Raw genomic sequence first — 21,595 nt, 5'->3', positions numbered from 1 at the left:
CATTGTTTCCTTGTTGTTTTGCTGTTTATATTCAAGTTTGTCAATCATTAAAATAACAACTAGCAAATGTTGAATATAACCAGAATAATACAGATGATAATAGTGATAGATTAAAAATAAAAGTGAATTATGATGAAAATAACAATAGTCAATGGCGATGTCAATTGAGTGATGAAAAAAAGAGACTGAAATAATGAACAAAATAATGGGTTAAAATACATGCCATCAAGAGTATAATAACAAATTGCAAGGACACACGGATATTTAGTTTAATGCCAAACAATTCAATTCTATTAATAAGCCAAAAATTGTAAACCTGTAATGGCAATCAACAAATTAGTGACAAAAGTTGAATCACATTCATTATGCCAGTTAGTCCTTGCCTAATTGTATCATCATCATCATAATTACAATGATGAACAAAAGAGAAGCCAAAATAATGGTGAAAAAAGTAACATCAAATTGAATGTTTAACATTGTTTCTTCCCATCTCAATGTTTCTTAATGTTTACCAAGTGAAAGTTTGGTGAAAAGTAACCCTTTTTGTCCATTTTTACATTTACCTTTTCAATGCAAACCTCCGATTGGAAACTTGATATTGTAATGTTTTAAGTTTCAACCAAAATCTTTCACAAGTTGACCTCAACAAAGTTGTTCACTGTTGGTGTAATCATGAAAAATTGTCATATTTTCTGTTCTCATGTTAAGTATTTGTGAATTTCATCAATTCCTTGGGATTATTTAAACAGGTAGATTATTACTGTTGATTGTTATCCTCCTTGTGTGAATATTAATGTGTGTAAACATTAACCATTGCTTTGCAAAGAGGAACCTTTCACTTTTGTTTTTTCCGTTTGTTTGCTTAATTGTTGTTGATTCTCGTTTACAATTGTGACACATTTAACCGTCATCAAGACTCGATGTGTGTCTCTCTTTGTGTGCAAAAAGACAACCATATTTGATTGGAAACAGTAAAAATCCCAACATAAACCTGATTATTAGAAAGTTATTGTTAAAACAATCAACAGTGAATAAGACGAAAAGAAGCAAAACAATTGTGAGGCCAAGGCAGGTTTAGTCTTTCACCTTGACATTTCAATTAAATTTTTCAATCAACAATAAAATGATCAACAATTTAGTTTCTCGTTAAATCCTCATCATTTTGTTCATTTAATTTTGATTCTCCAAGTTTCAAGTGAACCATCAAAACAGTTTATCATTGCAACAAATGAAATTGTCACTCTTTTCATTCTGGTTCATTTATATTTGAGTTTCAATGGTCAAGTTTAGTTTTGTTTGTTAAAATTGTTTAACCTAAGTGAATGGATTCAGCAAACATCAAGGAAAAATCAATGAACGCTTAGACCATCAAGTTTAACATCAATGTATAACAACAGTAAAGTGATAAATAAATTTGCTCAATGGTCATTTATGATCATTAATCTTGTGCTAATTAATTGTGTTTTGACAATTTGTTGCCAGGAAAGTTTAAATGATCCTCAAGTTACTCTGCATTCAGGAAAGGCTCAGGGTAAAAAGATGTTTACTCAATCAGGAAAACCCTTTGCTGCATTTCTTGGTATACCTTATGCTCTTCCACCTTTGGGTACCTTAAGATTTCAGGTAAGCAAAACGGGTTCGGATAGAAACCGACAAATTTTATTTTCTCTCAATCATTTGCAAACTTTGCACCTTGCAAGAATGGTCATATAAAGGTTCTTTGAATCATCATCTTTTACCAATCATTTTATTAGCTGAATACCAGAGATTCGCACCTTTTGTATCAGTCCGTTAGAACCGATCAAGTTCTGGTTCGAAAGCCAATTTTCCTACTTTCTTTTCAATCAGTTAATCATTCGTTTGTTTTGGGTTTCTCTATTATGTTATTCATCTATGTTTTGGTCTTCATTATTTGTCTTCTTTAAAGACGAAACAAGTGTTTATTTAGAGATGACTTTTCGGAAACATTTAGTTATATTATAATGGGTTCGTGTTGATGAGCCATTTTCATTTGTGTTAAACTGAAAGTCCTTTTGTCCACCTAAATGCATTTCTCATTGTAACTCTAAGTTATTGTTTTTTCATATCCAAGTGACAATAGTAAAGTTGCACAAAAAAAAGGATGAATATAATGATTTTACAAAAGTTTCAGTTCCCTTTGAACAATCAAATTTCAAAGCAATAAATCACTTTTTATTTCATCGATAAATCAACCTTTCAGCAGTTTAATGTTTAAATTTACCTTGGCTTACTTTACTGAATTGTTTCAGGTTTTTGGTTTTGCTTCATGTTATGCGTTGAAGATGTGAAGAGATCGATCTAATTAAAGGATTGCTTTCGATATGTTAGTTAACTTTCAAAATTTGGGTAACTTTTGGTAAAGGTTAAGAGCTGGTGACTAGCTAATGGTTATAGACTAGGAAGGAAACAGTAAGAATCACTTTTTTATTAATAAGCAAACATTGTCAACTCAAATTATACATTTGAAAGCAAAATCTGGTTGAATCTGTTTTTTGGGTAAAGCAATAATAAACCCAAAGACTGGTTTAACGTTAAAAGGATGAAAAGGAAACTGAAGGCTAATTAAATGAGTTAATCGGTGACAGTGAACTGAGCTAATTGAATCTCTCATTATGATTGTATCATTTGGATAGGAAATGCAAAGACATTTGGCTTCATGATGAGCAGCCCGTAGAGCAGGCAGATGAGGGTATAAAAGGTTATCATAATGATCTCCAGTCAATTTACATTGATCAACATTCCTCATTATTATTCTCATTAAAACATGAACTTGACTCGACAAAATTTCAACAAATGTAAACATAAATGACCAAATTAAATATTGAAAGAAACAGCTAAAAATGATTATCGATTAAACCTTAACCGTGAAATTATTCAATTTTGTCTGGTTTATGAACATTGGTCAAACTGGTAATTGAGTTAATTAGCCTGTTGTTTGGTTTAATTGTTGCAGTTGAACATTGAAAATCAATAAGTCATTTGCAGTCGCAGTTGTTGCAACAATTACAGGTGAAGCTAACTGTGAGAAAATGGTTGAATAAATAGTTTTAATGGTTAAAGTTGATAAATTGAATAAGAAATGTTATTGAAAGATGAAAGTCTTGGAGTTGTTTAGGTTTTGAAGCATTAAAATTCAGTTTAATTACACTTATTTTATTCACTGAATTGAAGGTTTTATTTGGTTAAAAGTGTTAACACTTCTAGATGATGGATTCAGTGTTTAACTCATCAAAATTCAGAGGATAAAAGCCTTTGAAAGGGTGAAATGAGCTTAATACTGAAGCTGAAGGAAAAAAATGAAATATTAAATTGAGTGTGCACAGTGTGTTGGTAAAGTCATTTGAATTTAGCCTTTTACCTTTACATTTTTATCATTCTGAAAGAATGGTGATGAAAAATGATGAAACTGGTGAAATGATGAAGGAAAGGGAAGAGCAAGTAATCGTTAAAGCTGGTGAACTGGGAACAAGTGAAGAGGAAAAAAATATAAGACAAAGAAGTTTAAAAAGATGATGTCCATGGTGAAGGTAAAAGAGAAAGTCCAGAATTTAATAGTTCAAGATATAGTCATTTCATGGTTTATCAAGCAAACTTGATGCAAAACTATCAGTTACAGTATTAAACAGAAAAGGTTATCAAGAAAAGTCCAGTAAATTATACTTCAATATATTTGGCTTTCTTCTTGTTCACAAGTCTCACAAATTTCAAGTTTACAGTTTCATTTCAGATTCTGATGAGTTTTAGTATTGAATAAGAAAAGGCATGAAATTGAAAAACAACTTGGATCAATTGGTCATTGAACAGTCTTTTCTCAATGAAAATGATCATGAAATTGTTCTTTTACTGGAATAAGTCTCGATGAGAATCTGATCAGCAATGTTTTCCAGCGAAATGATGAGGTTTCAGTTATCACAATGAATTGATAAATAAGCTCAACTTTGAATGAAACGAGTTCCTCAACTCCCAGTTAATGTCTTTAGTTGCTACTTGCATTAAGCATTACTTGTCAGTATATATCACTCAAAAGGTAGTCGAAGCTTGTCAATGGTAAAAGTCTCGATTATCCAATCATTCAGATTAGAATATCTTTTTTTAATCGTTCTCATGATCTTTTCCATCGCTTTGACTCATTATATGAACGTATCAGCACTCTGCTATTAATTACTCCCAGTGCAACTCCCAGTTGGAACTCCTTGATAGAACTCGAAATTTCTTTAAAACTTCGTTTCTCTGTTTTCTTATTATCTTTTGTCAACTTTTTTTTCTTTAAATTGATTAATATTTTTGCTCAGTTGATTCTCTTTGTTTCACCATTTGAATGTTTCATTGAAACAATAATAGGCTTACTCTCTGGGATTCTAGTTTTTATCGATTCCAGTTTAAGTTGAAAGAAGTTTCAAGTACAATAAAACCTACTTCCATTCAGATAATCATTGAGATTAAAATATTTTGAATTGTGTTATGAATAAATAAGAAGGAAAAGAATAGAAAAGTTGAGTTTCATGATAATCATGATCATCCATTACATCTACCCATTTTGATCAGCTTAATGGGTTCAATTTTCACGTGAGCTCAGGTTCAACATTTCAATATTAACCTTTTAACGTTTTGTTTTTCCAATTAACTCTCAAAGCTTTGGATAAAATTTCAAATTTTCATTAAATCATCAAATTGGCTGATGAATTAAAAAATGACACTTTTGTTTTATGTTGAACAATCTTGGTTCATTTGAGAAATTTCAACCTGAAATGTTTCACTAAAGTATTGAGTTACAGAATGAATAAGAAAAGTGTTTCAGTGTTTACTTTGTGAAATGAAATTACTTGAAACTGGAAAAAGGTAGTAAAATGTAATCATACATATTGAATATATATTGGAAGAAACTCAGGGAAGGTTTAATATAAAGAAAAGTGCAAAAAAGAAGAAGATAATACAGTCAATGAGATTTTTTGCTGAACAGAGAAAAGTTTCAAAATGAAAAAACGTTATTTTTCACTTTGCATCTCAAAATGGATCCAAGATGAAGCCAATGATGTTGATCAAGTTGCGGTCTTTAAACTAATGATAGTTCAACTTAAACTTCATCGCACTTTCATCGACTCATCAATCAAATAAGAATTACTAAACTACATGTAAAACATGGAGAAAGGAAAAACTCATCAACTCTGTTTCTTTTGAATTGCGTTTTTTGTCTATTTAAACCAATTCGATGGAAATAATTCTGTTTTCATGATTAATCTGTTTGCTAGTTGAATATGTGATTGAGCAGCTTAATAGACTGATTGACCTGCAATTGAAATTGATGAGGATAAAGATGATTGTTGAGTGTTCAATCAATGTCCATTAATCATTGAGTAAAAGGTTGAGTAAAATTTGCTGATCAAATGCAAATTGATCACAAATTGTTACATTCAAGTTGATTCAATTTAGACATTTCTGTTGATCGTTTTATTTGAGGTCAATTGGTTTGGCCAATGGACGTGTTTATTCATTTCAAATGGAGTAATGATCATCATGAAAAGCGTAATTCATAATCACATTTAGAACTGTTAACGGCTTTCAAAATATGTTTACTCAAAGTCAGATGAAAGCCTCGGGTTAAACTTACAATAAAAAGATGAACATTGAACGTTTAACTGATGAAACCTTTGCAAGTAACATAAATGTAACTTTTCAATTCTGAAATATTCATGTTTGCTCAGAGCTTTGTGAACAAATTTCATCAATTTTGCAATTTTTCATGTTTGCTGCAAAAAAGAGGAAAAGGGAATTGCTTCGACTTCAAAGTTCAAACCATTTCAAGTTTTCAAGTTGCTCTTAAAAGTCTTCAAAAAATTATCTTCAATCCGTACTGATATAAACATTGGACTTTATCATTGGAAAGTTGTTCAAAGAAAACATTTTATACGAAGTCGCAAAATTATTATACTTTCAGATGATGTTGAGTCAAGAATAAAAAGCGAGAAAATAAGAAACTTTCATTGAGAATTTTCGATTTGATAATTTCTCAAATATTCAATCGCTAATGTTGGAATAGGTTTCATTGTGTGATCAATTTTTAGGAGATCAACTTGGATGCAAGAACATTGAAAATCGAACAAAATGTTATTTTCGAAACGAAGTTTTCTTCTCGAAATAAGTTTAGTTTAGTTTAAAAATTTCGTTTTTCGTCTCTAAAAGTTTCTGCTTCTTCAATTTTAGTCTTGAGAGTTTATGTCAAAATTATCATGCAAAGTAGATTGAAAAGAACGAAAAGAAAAGAAGAAGACGATGAGTTTAATGGGACAGTCGACGAAAATGTTGACAAGTTGATGAATAATGGATCTAATCTGGCTTAAAATTTGATATAAACCACTTTGAATGGTAAGGTGAACTGAACTGAACAATGAACATTACATTGTTTAGTTTTCCATCAGTTTACTTGAAAAGAGGTTATAAAAATGTTTCAATCAGCAGGTGAGATCTGAAATAGAAATTTTGATGTGATGGAAATAAAGATACAAAAAAGATTAAAATGGCGATGATGAAGATGGCAATGAATAAAATCAACAGTTAACAATGCAATCCAAGTATAATTTAAACATTAGGATAACTTCAAACTCTATTTACCTCTCAATCAACATCAAATAACAATCCAAGCTTCAAACGAAACATCAGAATAGCGTTCAAATGCAAAGCATCAACAATGCAATAAAACGAAAGAAAACTTATTCCTACAAAATCCATCGATCAAAGAACCATCAATGACCATCTAAACTCCCGAAATTACTTTAGTATCTTTTTGCAAATATTTAAAATTCACATCTCAATAAGAAAACGCACTTTTCCAAAATATGCTTCAGAAATCGACCAAAGTCTTCAAAACCTAAAATGAAACGAAACTCTGAAGCGATTGACGGCCAAATAGATTATTAATCTTTACCAAACAGTTCGATACAGCTTATGATTAGCCTCCAGTCAATGTTTAAAATGTTATTAAGTCAACTCGTTTTATGAACCCTTTTCCAGATTGGACTTGAAGACAAATGAATTAACTTTTGAATGTATTTTCTGTTTCGTTTTTTTCATAAGAGATCTGTTCCTATTCCTATGTGGTGGGGCGTTAAAAGCTTTCAACAATATGGACCTGGATGTCCACAGTACGATTCCAGAGGATCACTTTATGGGAGTGAAGACTGTCTCTATCTGAATGTCTATGTTTCCATGGTAAATGTGAGTAAATTACAAGACTTTTTTTCTTCTCCAAAAAACTGATCAAAAGTCAACCTTCTATTCTGATGATGATTGCTCACAAAAGCCGATTCTCATCTTCTTTTCTTGTTTATTGGTGAAGCAAGAAAATGGAAAGTTGGTAACAATTGTTCAATGTTATGCCAATGATCACTATTATCACTTTATGCTAATATTAGATTGTGTATCAACCATTATTTGTCGAGTTATGTTTATTGTCACAGACAAATATGATCAATAAATAATATACGAATGGCAACAATTGTTAAACATTTACGCTAACGATGTTCATCATCATGAAACATTCCTTTCCTCATTTTCCTGGCAAGGTTCAATATTGGCTTACAATCAATATCATCTTCTTAGCACAAAATCAATTGATCAATTGTGATTCGTGTCAACCTTGCTTAAACCATTTTACGCTTTATTGTGAGTTGAAGGAAATGAAAAATATTGAATCATTAATTTAACTAATTATTTTTGTTTAAACTATTCTTGGTGTTTCCTATTGATTATCATGTCTTCCTTATTCCAGGTTTTATTGGATAAGTGCAGGTTATTCAACGATTCATCTCTTTTGATTGAATCAATTCTTTACTTATACAAAAATGGAAATGATGGGAATGAGAGTCAAGCAAATATTGATTGCAACTAAACTTGTTTCATGATGCTTAGATAATTGAATAACTAGGAATCTGTGTCTCAGTTTTGTGTATATAACATTGAATAGGTTGAAGAGCAAGTTGCCATGAAACATGAAGATATGGCAAGGAATGAGGAATCGAAGTAAAACTCGAGCCAGTTGAAGAGTAAGAAAGGTTGTTGGTGTGAATATCAAATGAGATTCAACACAAAACCAAGGTGCAAATGAAAATCTTTCATGGAAATTTAAATTCGATTAGAACAATCAAAATTTTCAGTAATCTAAATTAAGACATTTGTGGTTTCTAAAGTCAACAAATTCAATTTTAGGTGTAAATCAAAATTAAACAAAAGCTCTTTAGTCAATCATTTAGATCTTTATTGTAAATTGTCTTTAAAGGTACATTCAAGAAGAGATTGGAAATTTTGTACAAAAATTTACATTAAAATTTAAACAGAGTTGAAATTTGGTTTGCTTTGAGTTGAGATTCTTTTCCTGTTGCAACTTTTCTCTGAATGGAATGAGTTTTGTGCTGAAAAGTTGGGTTTTTGAAGTTGATCAATTGATGAAGTTTACGGATGGAAAAGGATGGTTCATTTGGGAAAAGGGTTCTTCTCAAAATCATGCAAGTTCTGTTAGTTATTTTCTGGAATTTGAAAATGAGAAAATGTTGAATTCAGATGTAGTTGAAACGATCACTGTCAATGATCTTAGATTCATCATGCAACCAGTTCATCTGATTGTGTAAAGCTTGTTCAAACACAAAAATTATCCCTTCGTTTCTCGATTGCGTGTAATGGTTTCAGATTTCATTCCTTTCTCTGTACAAATCTTATCTCTGGTTACATGTAAAGATCATGTTTTATGCAAGGTTTCAGTTTAATTTGGACTCCAATCGAAGGTTAAGAAAACTCTGTTGACAAGATTAAATTCATGTTGATTTTGTTGCCGATTAACATCAATTTGTCAATATTTTCTCGCCATTTGCAATTCCAAACGAACTTCAATAGAAAAGTGTTTGATATCATTCACACCTTCGAACCTAAGTCCACCCGTTCAACCTTAGAAAACTTCATTCTACAACCTGGAATAATTGAAAAGAAGAAAAGCGATTTTCTCTCATTTCAATTTCAAAACCATTTTCCATGTAAACTGAGTCAATGCTGTTTATCACAAAATTTTGAACACTCAATATAAGACATTTATATTCAAGGAAAGCAATCAACTTTAAAATTGTAATTTCTCTGAATACAGATTATTCAGACATTAAACTGTCGTTTCAAGCTTTCAACTCTACAGTTCCATTTGAATATTACTGAAAATCTGGTTCAATATTTAATGCAACTGGTTCCAGGTTTGATGAAATTTTTTCAACCACAAATCTTACACTTTTATGGATAACATTAATTTGTGAAATTACATTTTTCTCATGTAAAAAAAGAGTAATTTGCTGAAAGATGGAAATAAAAAATCCATGTTAACTGAGCTTCTGTGCTTTTTATTGAGTATCATTTTGTCACAAATCTCCTTTTTACCTGAAATTTTATTTATTTCTCACCTTTTCTCATCTCTTATAAATCTATTTAATATACAAGTTACTGTTATTGTTTGGATAAACGATTCTTTAAATGACAACTTGAATGTTATTACAATGTGACATTTAATATCGATTTTCACGGGATCCAGGGAAGAAGAAAAAGATTCTGAAAATGAGCCATTTGTGTTGCATATCTGAATAAAGTAGAGGCAAGAAAAAAAAGGGAAAAGTCAACAGGAATTGCCATTTTTATCATGCAAAAAAAGGAGGAAAGGGAAATAAAAGAATGATTGAAATTAGGTGAAATCTATTTGCACTTTAACTTGGTAACCTTTCCTTGAAGCAAGTTGAAGATGATGGTAACAATGATGATGATGGTTATGGTTATGGTTGAGTTATGAAGGTAAAATTGGGTTTTTTTGTTGTTCATCAAATAAAATAATTTGCCTGTTATTTAGTAAATTGCATTTTTGGGTTTCTTTTTCTGGTTTCTCATTGCAACAGTCATTACACTTAATTTGGGTAAACAGTTTTCAAAAATTACGAGAGGAAAATGCCAAATCAAGATTAACCCAAAATAACCAGATTTTAAAATATTGTAACAGCAATCTTATTGTTGAAGTAATTGAGGCTTTTAATGAAATTTAATGTAATTTTTTGAAAGGTTTACCAGTTTAATCAAAACTAATACATTTACAGAGTAATGGAAATAACATTTATTAATATTTCCATGTTTATTCAATGTAATACTTTTACAATGGCTTTCAATAGCTTTTAATAAACTGTTTGTTTCTGGTTTCAATGTTACCTTTTTTTTCTGGTCAACTTGATTCATTAAACTCTTGTATTATTTTGTCAGTCAAAGATCACACCATTGACATTGGACATCAACCTCGATTATTACTGACCAGCTCCAACTATTATCTTCATTCCTTTTTTGCTCTTGTCTTCATTTTCTTTCAAGACATTTTTTGCTCAACTAAATTGTTTTTTTTCTGCTTCTAACCTATTTATTTCTTTGCAAAACTCAGGGCTATTTTATCATGTTTTTCAGGCTGGTTTCTTGGTTTTTAGGTGAACAGGTCAAATTAATCACAGAAAACAACAGCAGAGAAACAAAACATGGGGGAAAAACAGAGAAATATCTTTTTCTTGTTCAGTAAATAATGTTAAGTTTACCAGTAAATTGAATTGGTTAACCATTGAACTTGCTCGTCTATTAGATTACCATTGATCACTGAAATCACAATAACATTTGTTACTGTGAAAAGTGAAAACATTTTTACATTATTGTAATAATAAAACATTGGCAAAGCTATATTATGATTAATGATGCCATTTGTTTTTGTATCCATTTATTGTTATCTTAACAAACAATCCCATTCATGATTTTCATACTTGAACATCATCATTGGAGGGAACAATTTTTCATCACAAAAATATTCAGATTGAATCCACTAAAAGCAGACTTGAAAGGCCAACCTTTTTGTCCAATTTACAAAAAGCGAAAATTTCCAGGAAAAAAACAAAATTCCATCTTGAAGTTTATTCATGAATAATGTTGGCTGATGTTGAGAAAATTGAAAAATTTCAGATTTGTTTTCAGGAAACTATTCATGATTCATAAACTGAAAAATTGTCCAAAAGATTAAGATGAATACAAATTTGTTTTTGTTTACAGGTTCACTGGTTTGAAACAATGGGTTGATGTGAGATAGTCATTTCATGTTATCATTGAATGATCAGTTAATCCTTGGTATTGTGTATTTGATTTAGATTGCAAGCATTTTTGATTACTTTGAGTTGCCTTTGGAGATCTAATGGTCATCATTATCATCTGGAAGACTGGACAGGGATAAAAGAAATGACCAAAAAGGAAAGATAACTCAGGAAAATAGTAAAGAAATGAAGATGAAAATGAAACTGAAAAGGAGGCCAGAAAAAAACATGGTCTAATAAGGGATGAGTGAAAGGTAGAGATTGGAGAAGACAAGAAGATGATGATGATGATTAAGGAAGAAATATTTGAACAAATAGTAATAATAATACCAGAATCAGTTGTGCTTCAGGCGAAAGGATTGAAGGAATCAGATTGACTGTTGAGTGACATGAACAAGAGGGAAAAACATCTTTGTATACAAGATTCGCCATTGATTACATTTCGTTGAACTTTCAGATTTTCACTTTCATTCCTTTTTCCTTTCACCCTGATTATCCTGGTGATTCAGCATAGTGAATTGAATAGTCAAAATAGCAGTGTTTGCTTTAGGCTTATCGAATCAAGGTTAATTAAAATGAAACCTTTTCATTACAAGTGCTCTTATCATGGTTAGTTTTTGGTGTAAATTTAGTGTAATTTAACCGTCTTTTTTGGGTTAATATCAGAGAAAGTACATAAAGGTTTCATTTTGCTTTTCAAGTAAATTAAAAGGTTAAGATAATTGATTTTAGTCTGTTAAGAGGGCCAAAAATTTGGACTATGTTATAAATTGTATGCAATTGGAATGAGAAAAATTGTAGGCCTAAATTGAACTTGACAAGATGAATCTTTTTTCCTCTTGTAAGGTTTGGTTTTTGGTAAAACTGGTTAACAATCTTGTTAATGGAATCTCACAAATTTACTATTAATTATAACATGAAGTTAATTTAAGATGATATTAACACTTTGTTCAACTGTAAATTGCTTCAGTTCTGGCTCTATGTTGTCTACTTATCTCTAAAGACATTACATGAACATTTTGTTCAATTTTTGTCACCATTTATAGCTGTAACTCTAACTCTAATTAGTTAACCATTCATTTAGACGGTTAAATTTGTTGGTTTGATAGGGTTATCTTTGCTTGAAAATTGCTTAAATAGTGAAGCCTAATTCAACAAGCTTTTACTCCAAACCAACAAAATTGTCATGTTTTTTCATCAAACTGTTGTTATATTATTAGATCGCATCTGATCACATTTCATGATCAGATTGCATCTTACAGCTAATACATGAGAAAATTTGTAAACAGAGAAAACAAATATTTTTCTTTGTTTCTGCTCTGATCTATTTAATAATGGATTATTTGGATAATCAGCATCATGATTCTGTAAGATTATCATAAATCTTGCTTCTGTACCCTAATTATAATCATTAACCATTCAAAATATTGTATGGTTATTGAGTGGAAACAAATTGGATGAGTTAACCCATTAACTTTGCTAATAACTTGAGGGTTGACTATTGAACTATTGTTACCAGGTTACGAATTATAATTGGGAAAATGGTTCCTTTAAATGTCAACTTTTCTTTCTTTCTTTTTGATTGTTGATCCAGAGACGGACTCCTCAACCAGGCTTGTTACCAGTTATGGTCTATATTCATGGTGAAAGCTTTGAGAATGGCGATGGTTCCATTTACGGACCTGAAAAGTTAATGGAGAAACAAATTATTTTGGTCACTTTCAGTTACAGATTGGGAATTTTAGGTAAGAATGGGTTCATCAATCTTTACCAATATTTACTTGTTACCTTCTCATTTTACACCATTTGTTACACCCAATGGATTGGTACACAAAATAATGCCATTCATTATCCATAATGATTAAAGATTGTCTTTATAACAGTCAACTTCATCTTTGCCGTAAGCAAATTATCAGGTTAACTCAATGTACCATATTATAAATACATCATCATCTTTGTTCATCTTCATCAAACATGTAAATTTATTCAATTGCCTTTTTGTCCTCCTTTTTTTGCCATCCTAATTATTTACCATAACATCCACATTTTCAACTCCTTTTTTGGTTACAGTGTTACATTGAATAATATTTTTTAATCTGAAGCTTCCCTTTTTACCATGTAATCCGCTTAATAATAGTAATTGTAAAAAATTAATAACAGCAAAACAATTCCTCCCAATTTACCCTCACTTTCTGCATGTGGTTCGTTAGCAGAATAGATTTTAGCTTTTTTTACCATCCAACGAGTTTTGACTAATTTATCCTTTAGGATTAGGAGACAATTAGAGTTCAGTCTTGTATCAATGGTAAATGATATAAAATCTTGATCCAATTCCATGCGGATGTATCATTAAAAAAGTGATTTACCAGCGTTTCATTTTTAATCTTTAGCATGTTGTCATAGAAGATTGATTCAATTTTGTTTTTGTTTTACTTTGCTTGGCTTTAAAAAATAGGATTCCTCAGCACAGAAGATTCAGTTGCCCCTGGAAATTGGGGTCTATATGATCAAAAACTTGTTCTTGATTGGGTTCAAAATAATATCAGATATTTTGGTGGTGATCCTGGTAGAGTAACACTTTTTGGTCAAGGTTCAGGAGCAGCGTGCGTCTTTTTTCACCTTTTGTCTCCACTAAGTCAAGGTAACAAAATAAAGTGTACCATTAACTTGAATAATGGAATCATGAAAATCAAGATTAAAATGTAAAATGAACCCATCAAATCCTTTCTGATTGGTATCATCAATATTGCTGACATCTCATTTTCATTTTCCTTGAATTGCTTTTGTTTCCACACTTTAATCTTGGTTTACCCTTTAATGTTATTGATTTACCAATTTGATCAATTGTTTCAATGGTTCTTGATTTCAGGTAAATTTCATCGAGCCATTATGCAAAGTGGTTCTGGTTTGTGTCATTGGGCCATGGAAAGACAGCCTCTTGAGTATGCTAAAGAGATTGCCGAAAATACTGGTTGTCCCACAGTAACATCTGCAGCACTTGTTGATTGCCTCCAAAAGGTTTCTGTTGACAAAATTTTAAAAGCACAAACACGAGGAAAGGTAATTTTTTTGTGGAAATCAGTTGACGCCATTTACCAAATTACACTTCAACACCTTCTGGCATTTCAATTCAACGTTTTCAACTTCGCCTATTGAATCATTTTGCCATTATTTACACAGTTGTTTTGTTTTTTTTTCTCATCCTTTTCCATCCTTTCCTGGTTCCTGTTTTCATCCATCTTTAGATATTTGGTGAATTTCCTCAAAGAGCAGCTCCAACAATTGAACGTTTTGGAACCAACCGTTTCCTTGATCAGGATCCACGAACCATACTTAATAATTATCCTTACAAAAGGATTCCGGTGATGATTGGGATGAATAAGGATGAAACGTCTTTCTTTTACCAATGTGAGTTGACTTTGAAAGAAGCTAAAAATTGTTTGCTATAGAAAAGAGATGGACAGAGAGATAGAAGATATGAAATTCATGAGTTAAGACAAGTTTTAGCTAGAAGCAAAGGAGTTGGATTATCAATAACTGTATAAATTGAATATAATTCATACCATTAATCAATATTTCTTTCCTCTTTTATCTGATAAAAACAAAATATGGCAGTGATAGTATCACATTTTTACTCCAATTATGGCGAGGATCGGGAAAGAAAATTGATTGGCAAGTTTCTGGAGGCAGCAACACCATTCAAAGGTTATCGTAGAGATCGTCTCATACTACCAATTTTATCTCAATATTTTGATTCCATTGACACTAATAATGTATCACAATTCACTTCTGCATTTGTCAATGTAAGTATAAATGTACATATTGCCATTTACTAATCATCCACTCTTTACACATTTGTGTACAGTTTTCCTCTTAAAGGCTAACATGTTGATAATCCACGCATAATGTTCCATCTTGTTTCAATAATTTGTCTTGTGGGTTTTCTGGATTGCCTCAGTGTCTTTCATGTATAGTATAGAAGCTACTGACACTGTCAAATGTCTACCATTTAAATCCAATACAATGACTATTTGCTCAGGCCTTGATGAAACTTGTCACCTTGAAAAGAAATCAAAAGGGAAAACAATACATTAGGATGTGTATCAAAAAAAGTAAACCAACAAGAGTAAAGCACATTGTCTCAATATCCTTACTTACCCAAAAAAGACAATAAGATGAAATTATAAGCTGTCATGATGGATGATCGTGTTTTCTTTCCTTTCTTCCTTGGGCTTCTTAAGGCCAATCGATCGTTGATTAGTCTTCCACATAAATTAATAAAAAGATAACATGACGAGAGTTGAGTAAAAGCAACAAATCCTGTGTTCATCCAAAGGGGTTATGTTATTACTAATAGGTAATCTAAATCAGATAAACTTAACACAAGCTTAACATGGTGAGTAACAAAAAGCAGTAGCACTAATACAAAGAAGGTAAAAAAGTAAAATCGTCTGCTGCTAATGTAAGACAAAAACGGCTCAATGATTTTTCCTTGTAATCATGTTAGGACTATCAGTCGTGTAATTACAAGCCGTTTTTTATCTATTTAAACGTGAGTAAACACCATAAGACATCAACTATTCTCGGTGTTTTCATTTGAGTTCCTCTGGCTTAATCCCTCTTTAACTTCAGACAGTTGATACCATTTCTGTACGGGTCAGAGGATTTTGAAAGTAAAATCGTCAAGAGCGTTAGTGACATTCATTTATGAGTGAAATCTTTTTTCCTCGAGTTAATGTTTTGTATTTTTAGCAGTTCGAAGAGTTATCAAGTGATTAAAGTCGGCCAGGCATCAAAATACTGATACAAAAATTTCAATTTTATACAATTTTACATGTAATCTTGTACTTCATATATTGAAAATCTGTTTCTAATGTAATTCCTGTGATGATATAGTTGTTCAATAGTTTCATTGGCTTTGGCTTTTTTCATCTTCCCTAACTGACAATCAGTAAAGTAAGACATTCAAGGCTTTCATTTTTTACCCTAAACAGTTGAGAGCTTTTTCTCAGATGAATTAGCACTATGATTACATTCAGTCTAGGATTATATTTTTTATCATACTGATTAAGAAAAGTGAATCAGAAAAGTCTCTATTCAGAAACGTGAGCAGCTTTCGAGTATTTTTGGGACTAAACTCATGTTGAAGGATAGAAAGAAAAGAACTATCAGATCGGATATTGGAATCGATGAAATTTATTTATGCGTGAGTTTTTATGGAACCCAAAGGTTTGATATTAAAGACCATTATTGATTGTTTTCGTCGCTTCTAAATGTACTACAATTTTGTATCCACTCATTTTGATACAGCTCCATGTTTTGAATCATCAGCTGTATAATCCAATATTATTCAATTTTGATGATTAAATGAAACAACTGATCAATAGTCATAAAGTTGAATGAGTGAAATAACAAAAAGGGAAGCAAAAATTGGTTTTAGGTGTTGGTAAACAAATTTGTCCCATCATTAACAGTCTCAGTGAAATAACAATAGCAGTGAATTGTTAACAACTACACTGTAGTATCAAAAATGTTTCCAGTTCCAAGTACATTTTTTTATCAGATGATTGATTTCCGTTCATGTTGAATCCTTTTGTAGGCCAAATGAAGCTATCATAACATAACAAATGAATGATCCTTTGATGATGATGTTGATAACAAAAGCAAAGTGATAATAGTTGATCAAACAAACTGTTCAAAGCAAAGCGTATCATTTTGGTGGGCAAAAAAATTGTTCACTCAAGTATCAAAAAACTAATAATACACTCAAGTTTAACAATTAATTTCATGGTGTTGAAGAATGTCATCATCATCATCATCTTCAGTTACTTTTATAACTTCATTGATCCTAAAGTTTTTTTACTTTTTTTACTCCTCTTGTATCAACAGTTGAACTTGGAAAATTTGAAAAGATGATTGTGAAAAAAATCACAAATTTTACTTTTCTCCTATTTTAAACCTTTTTTTCCAGACCTAATTGTGATTTATCATTTCAGATGACAACGGATGCCTTATATACAAGTTGCATCGATGAAACAGCCAAGCTACTTTGGGGCGCTGAAAGTAAGTTGAATTATTGCCTCCATCTGATTTAATGGTTGATTGTCCTCCTTTGTGTCTCATAATTTTACTCGTTTTTCCTTAGTCCCGGTTTATATGTACCTATTTGGTTATAAAGGATCAAACAGTATGATTAAAATATTACTCAATAATTCACCAACAGTCATTGATACTGGAGTTTGTCATGGAGATGAACTATTTTACCTTTTCAATCTTGAAATGGACAAATTTAGACCAACCAATGTTAAAGATTCCCTTGCAACACGCCTTTTAGTAGACCTCTGGACTGATTTTGCTGCTTACGGGTTAGTTCAATTATTTAATAAACACCAAATAAAACTCGAAAGATGTGAAATTCAACACAAACTATATCTACAATAATTAAAATCAATGTTAAGTGGCACTTGATTTATGTTTACATAATCGTTGCGCACTTTTTAAACAGCTTCATGTTTTTCAATGTCAATAGAGGGCAATAGTTTTGAATAATTTATTACCGTTAAAGATGATTTTTAAAATATCAATTCATTGAAAAACATTTTCATCTGATTCTTGTTTATTGAGTTAATGACAATCTCAGCTTTAATCCGGATTTTAATACCTGCAGCCTTAGAATGCCATGATCTAGTGATTTATTGGAGATAATCAACCATTGAAAGAGACCGAAAATTGAACCAGCCCAATGATTTTGATCAGCTATTTTATTGATGAAAAGTGAATCTATTATGAATCATTTGCTGATGGAAGATGGCAAATATGATGATGGTGATGGACATGTTGGTCAACTATCGACAGTGAAAGTAAAGAGTGAAAAATATTGTTCAACTGTAACTTATCATCAACTTTTGAAGCCACAATGAATATACTACTTTTTTCTGGTTGGAAGATTCAGTAATAGTTTCTCGTCTGTTACAGAGTATATGAGAACTCTTGATAAACATCATCAACTTGATCATTGAATTTTGTGGAAATGTATTCCATCAAGATAAACCTGATGATGGCAAAGGTAGTAAAAAAGGAAAGGAAGAAAGTTAAAAAGTATAAATGAAGATGTACCTCAACTTTTACTTATTTGAAGGAGATGAAATTGATGAAAAAAAACTAAATGAAAAGTATCATTACTTCAATTATGATTTCTCTCAAAAAAGGAATTCAGTTTCACTCCCAATAATAGTTATTTTTATTTTTCCCTGACAAAGTAACTCCATTTCAAATTATCAAAAGTATATATCTCTACTTTCCTTCCTTTTTTTCTGATGATTCAATTGACTTTCTCGTTGTTTCCATCATCATCATCATCATCATTATCAATCTGCAGTCAACTATTTGTGGTATACCTTCAACTCAAGGTGGTTACAATATTTGTCACGAGAAGATGAAATCAATGAACAATGTGGAAAGCAGTTTTAAAATCTCAGTGATATTGTTATTTTGGTTTAGCTGATTCAACATGAAACCAGTATCCTGATGCAAATGAGTTTTTGCCTGTTATGAAATCACATTTAAATTTGACTCTAGTTAACGTCGACTAATCATTTCTGTCAGCTTCAACTTTCAATATCAAAACATTGATTTATACATCAGATATTATGAAGACTACAGTGCTTTACATAATAAACTTGATTTATTAATGATTACATTGTTTTACATTGATTCATAATTAATCCAAGCTTTTCTTTCCTTTTTATTCATAGGTATGCATCTAAAGAGGAAAAGTATGATTATCCAAGATGGAAACCATTTGATCCAATCAAGCTGAATTATTTATTGATTGATTCACAATTGAGTCTAGAATCCAATATAAGGCAGGAGCAAGCTTACTTTTGGTCAGTTGGTTTACACAACATATCAACCAATGGAGCAATTTCACTGCCTATTACAAGACCAAATACATCGGAAGTCTCTTACAAAACATTGGCCTGGTCAATGGTAGCTCTTTCAGCGACCCTTTTGATTTTAATTTTACTCCTTCTACTCGTCCTGTATGTCCAACGACGAAGGCAAACCTTTGAAACCAATTCCATAGACAACAATGGAAGTCATATATCAGCAAGATCTTCTAACTTTTATTAGATTTTTCTTGCCCTTATCAACAATTATTACCACCATCAACACCAATTTTGTTATCCATTGTCATTACCATCATTGTAATAAGGTTTTATTACCAGTTCAGTTTCAATCCATTTAATAACCATAAAACCATGTTGATAGTGACACTACTTTCATTTGCAATTTTTACTTTGTTTTGTAAACCTTTCCACCTTTTTACTCCATAAAATACTTTAATCATTTCACTTTATTGTGACCATTTACAAAGCATTTGATTCTGTTTTCAATGAAAAACAAAAGATTTGAAGAGATCAAATTCATTTATTGAACTGTTCTGTCAATTTAACACAAAAGAGTAATTGTTGAATGACTTGATTGAACAATTCTGTGCAACAAACTGATCGTCTTTTAAATTTGTTTTTTATGTAAAAACAATGATTTATGTAAAGGGAATCAATTAACTGAAACAACATTCAATTGTTGAACCAATTTGTTACTATTTTCACGCACATCGTAAATATGTTTGAATCATGAAACTGATGAATGGGAACTAATGTCTCAATTAATGTCATAATTAGATTAATTTGTTATGGATGCAAAAAATGTGTGTAAAGGTTGACATGAAGAAAGAAATGAATTGTTTAAAGTTGAAAAGCCGTAGTTCAACATTAATAATTGGTATCAGGAAAGCTTGAAAATAATGAAATGTAAATGTCAATTTACTTTCATTTATTGAGGTCCTTCAACTAAAGCTCAATGTCCTCTAACGCTTTAACGTACCACTTTCACCTTATTTTGTTTTTGTTTTACCTGAATCTTTCAAATGTATATTACCTTTAAACAGGCCTTTAAAAAGTTCAATTTTCATAACGGCAGTCAGTCAATCGAAGAGAAAAAGAAAAAGTTAACGAAAACAAATCAGTTAACCTGTTCAAACCTTTTCGTATCAACTGAAAAAACCTAAACGATGAAGATCCAAGAAAATGACAGCCGTCGATAAGTCTGATCATTCAGATTGATCTGATTCACCAACTATCCTTTATCTTTCAAAATAAACATCCTCAAGTTGCCACCGATGTCAATCTTTTAACTGCACTCATCTTCAATCATAACAGCTCCAATAAAAACCAGCCATAATAAGGTTATTTCCCTGTGTTTCAACTCTGGATTAGTACTAAATATCTCTAAACACTTCTATTATCAGATCATCTTTAGTGTCGTTTGTCCTTTGAGTCCAAGCAATATGTTATGAGATGATTACGAGGTTAACATTTGTAAGCTCATTAGCATACATTGTATCGTACATGAAATGGCTTGTCTGTAAAAGCTGGGTTCACTTTTGTTTCCATCAAGGTGACTTTTCTTATTTTGGTGATTTATCCTTTGTGTTCTTGATTGGGCACACTATTAGTTGTTTGTCTCATTGCGTGATCAAAGTAAATTTGATGTCTACAAATAACAATTGGAAATAAAGATACAAGTAAATGTATTATTGTAATAGCAACAAACATAGACTCACGTAAAGGCAAATTGCAAGCAAACATTACAATCTTCCATATTATTTTTAACCTGGTGGGTTTCAATAGGAATTATATGAATTTAATGAATGCTTATAAACTCATACTTATCATAGATACACAACAAAAATGCTTAATAATATCAAACGAGCAAAAAAGTCCGGGATTGTGGATTGAAAACATCAAGAGACAACAAAATACTAGCGAAGACTAAAAATAGCAGCTTCTTTATTAAGGATTCAAAACAAAGGTCAATTCTAGATTTTAGATTATTTTAGACTCTCAATTGTTGAACACACTTAACCGTCAAATTTTTAATTTCGATGAATCAGTTGTCAGAATTGTTAGTTTGTTTGAGTGAGTGAATTTATTTTGCTTCATTTGGATTAAAATTTGCTCTTTTGTGTGGTAACAATTGTAATTTGATTTAGGTAAAGTTGAATTGAAAACGAGGAAAGTTAATGAGTTTGACAATGAAAGATAATCATTCCAAGTTCAGTTGATAATAACCAATTGATTGGCTGAAATCATCTTCAATCACCTTCTTTCCTCGTGAACTTCAATGATTGACAATCCAAGGAACGAAAAGAATTAGATTTACAGTCAAAAAACTAATATTACATTGAAATAAACCAAGAAATATTAAACTTGTATTATTATGACAGCATAGACTTGTCACTTTGTAACACAATAATAGCAATACAATGTTTCTAGTATGATTACTTTGTAAAATCATGAAGAGATTATTTGATGTGTATTTTTTATTTGATTGAAAATAGATTTACACAGCTTAAATTGTTAATCAGTGGATATGATTGA

General features: G+C 31.0%; 1 protein-coding gene and 2 long non-coding RNA genes across 3 annotated transcripts; 1 reads left to right on the top strand and 2 right to left on the bottom strand.

Moving 5' to 3' along the window:
* The first annotated feature begins 75 nt into the window (after positions 1 to 75).
* On the top strand, positions 76 to 19,504 carry LOC107367743 (esterase E4). Its single transcript, XM_015935498.3, has 10 exons — positions 76 to 1,623; positions 7,093 to 7,233; positions 12,745 to 12,895; positions 13,606 to 13,791; positions 14,020 to 14,210; positions 14,396 to 14,558; positions 14,766 to 14,953; positions 17,147 to 17,213; positions 17,296 to 17,515; positions 18,905 to 19,504. The coding sequence occupies exons 1-10, from the start codon at positions 1,384 to 1,386 to the stop codon at positions 19,281 to 19,283; spliced, it is 1,926 nt and encodes a 641-aa protein (XP_015790984.2). The 5' UTR covers positions 76 to 1,383; the 3' UTR covers positions 19,284 to 19,504.
* Positions 12,311 to 13,611, bottom strand: LOC112539454 (uncharacterized). The gene is made up of 2 exons (XR_003083319.2): positions 12,939 to 13,611; positions 12,311 to 12,832 (listed from the first exon to the last, which is right to left on the bottom strand). It is a non-coding gene; the product is annotated as an uncharacterized LOC112539454 (long non-coding RNA).
* On the bottom strand, positions 16,324 to 17,553 carry LOC112539453 (uncharacterized). Its single transcript, XR_003083318.2, has 2 exons — positions 17,415 to 17,553; positions 16,324 to 17,312 (listed from the first exon to the last, which is right to left on the bottom strand). It is a non-coding gene; the product is annotated as an uncharacterized LOC112539453 (long non-coding RNA).
* Positions 19,505 to 21,595: the final 2,091 nt, after the last annotated feature.

The sequence above is a fragment of the Tetranychus urticae genome, chromosome 1 (genome assembly GCF_039701765.1).
Source record: "Tetranychus urticae isolate SD_2017Ah chromosome 1, NJAU_TeUrti_SD_1.0, whole genome shotgun sequence".
NCBI lineage: Eukaryota > Metazoa > Arthropoda > Arachnida > Trombidiformes > Tetranychidae > Tetranychus > Tetranychus urticae.
This window is presented reverse-complemented; position numbering and strand designations above follow the sequence as displayed.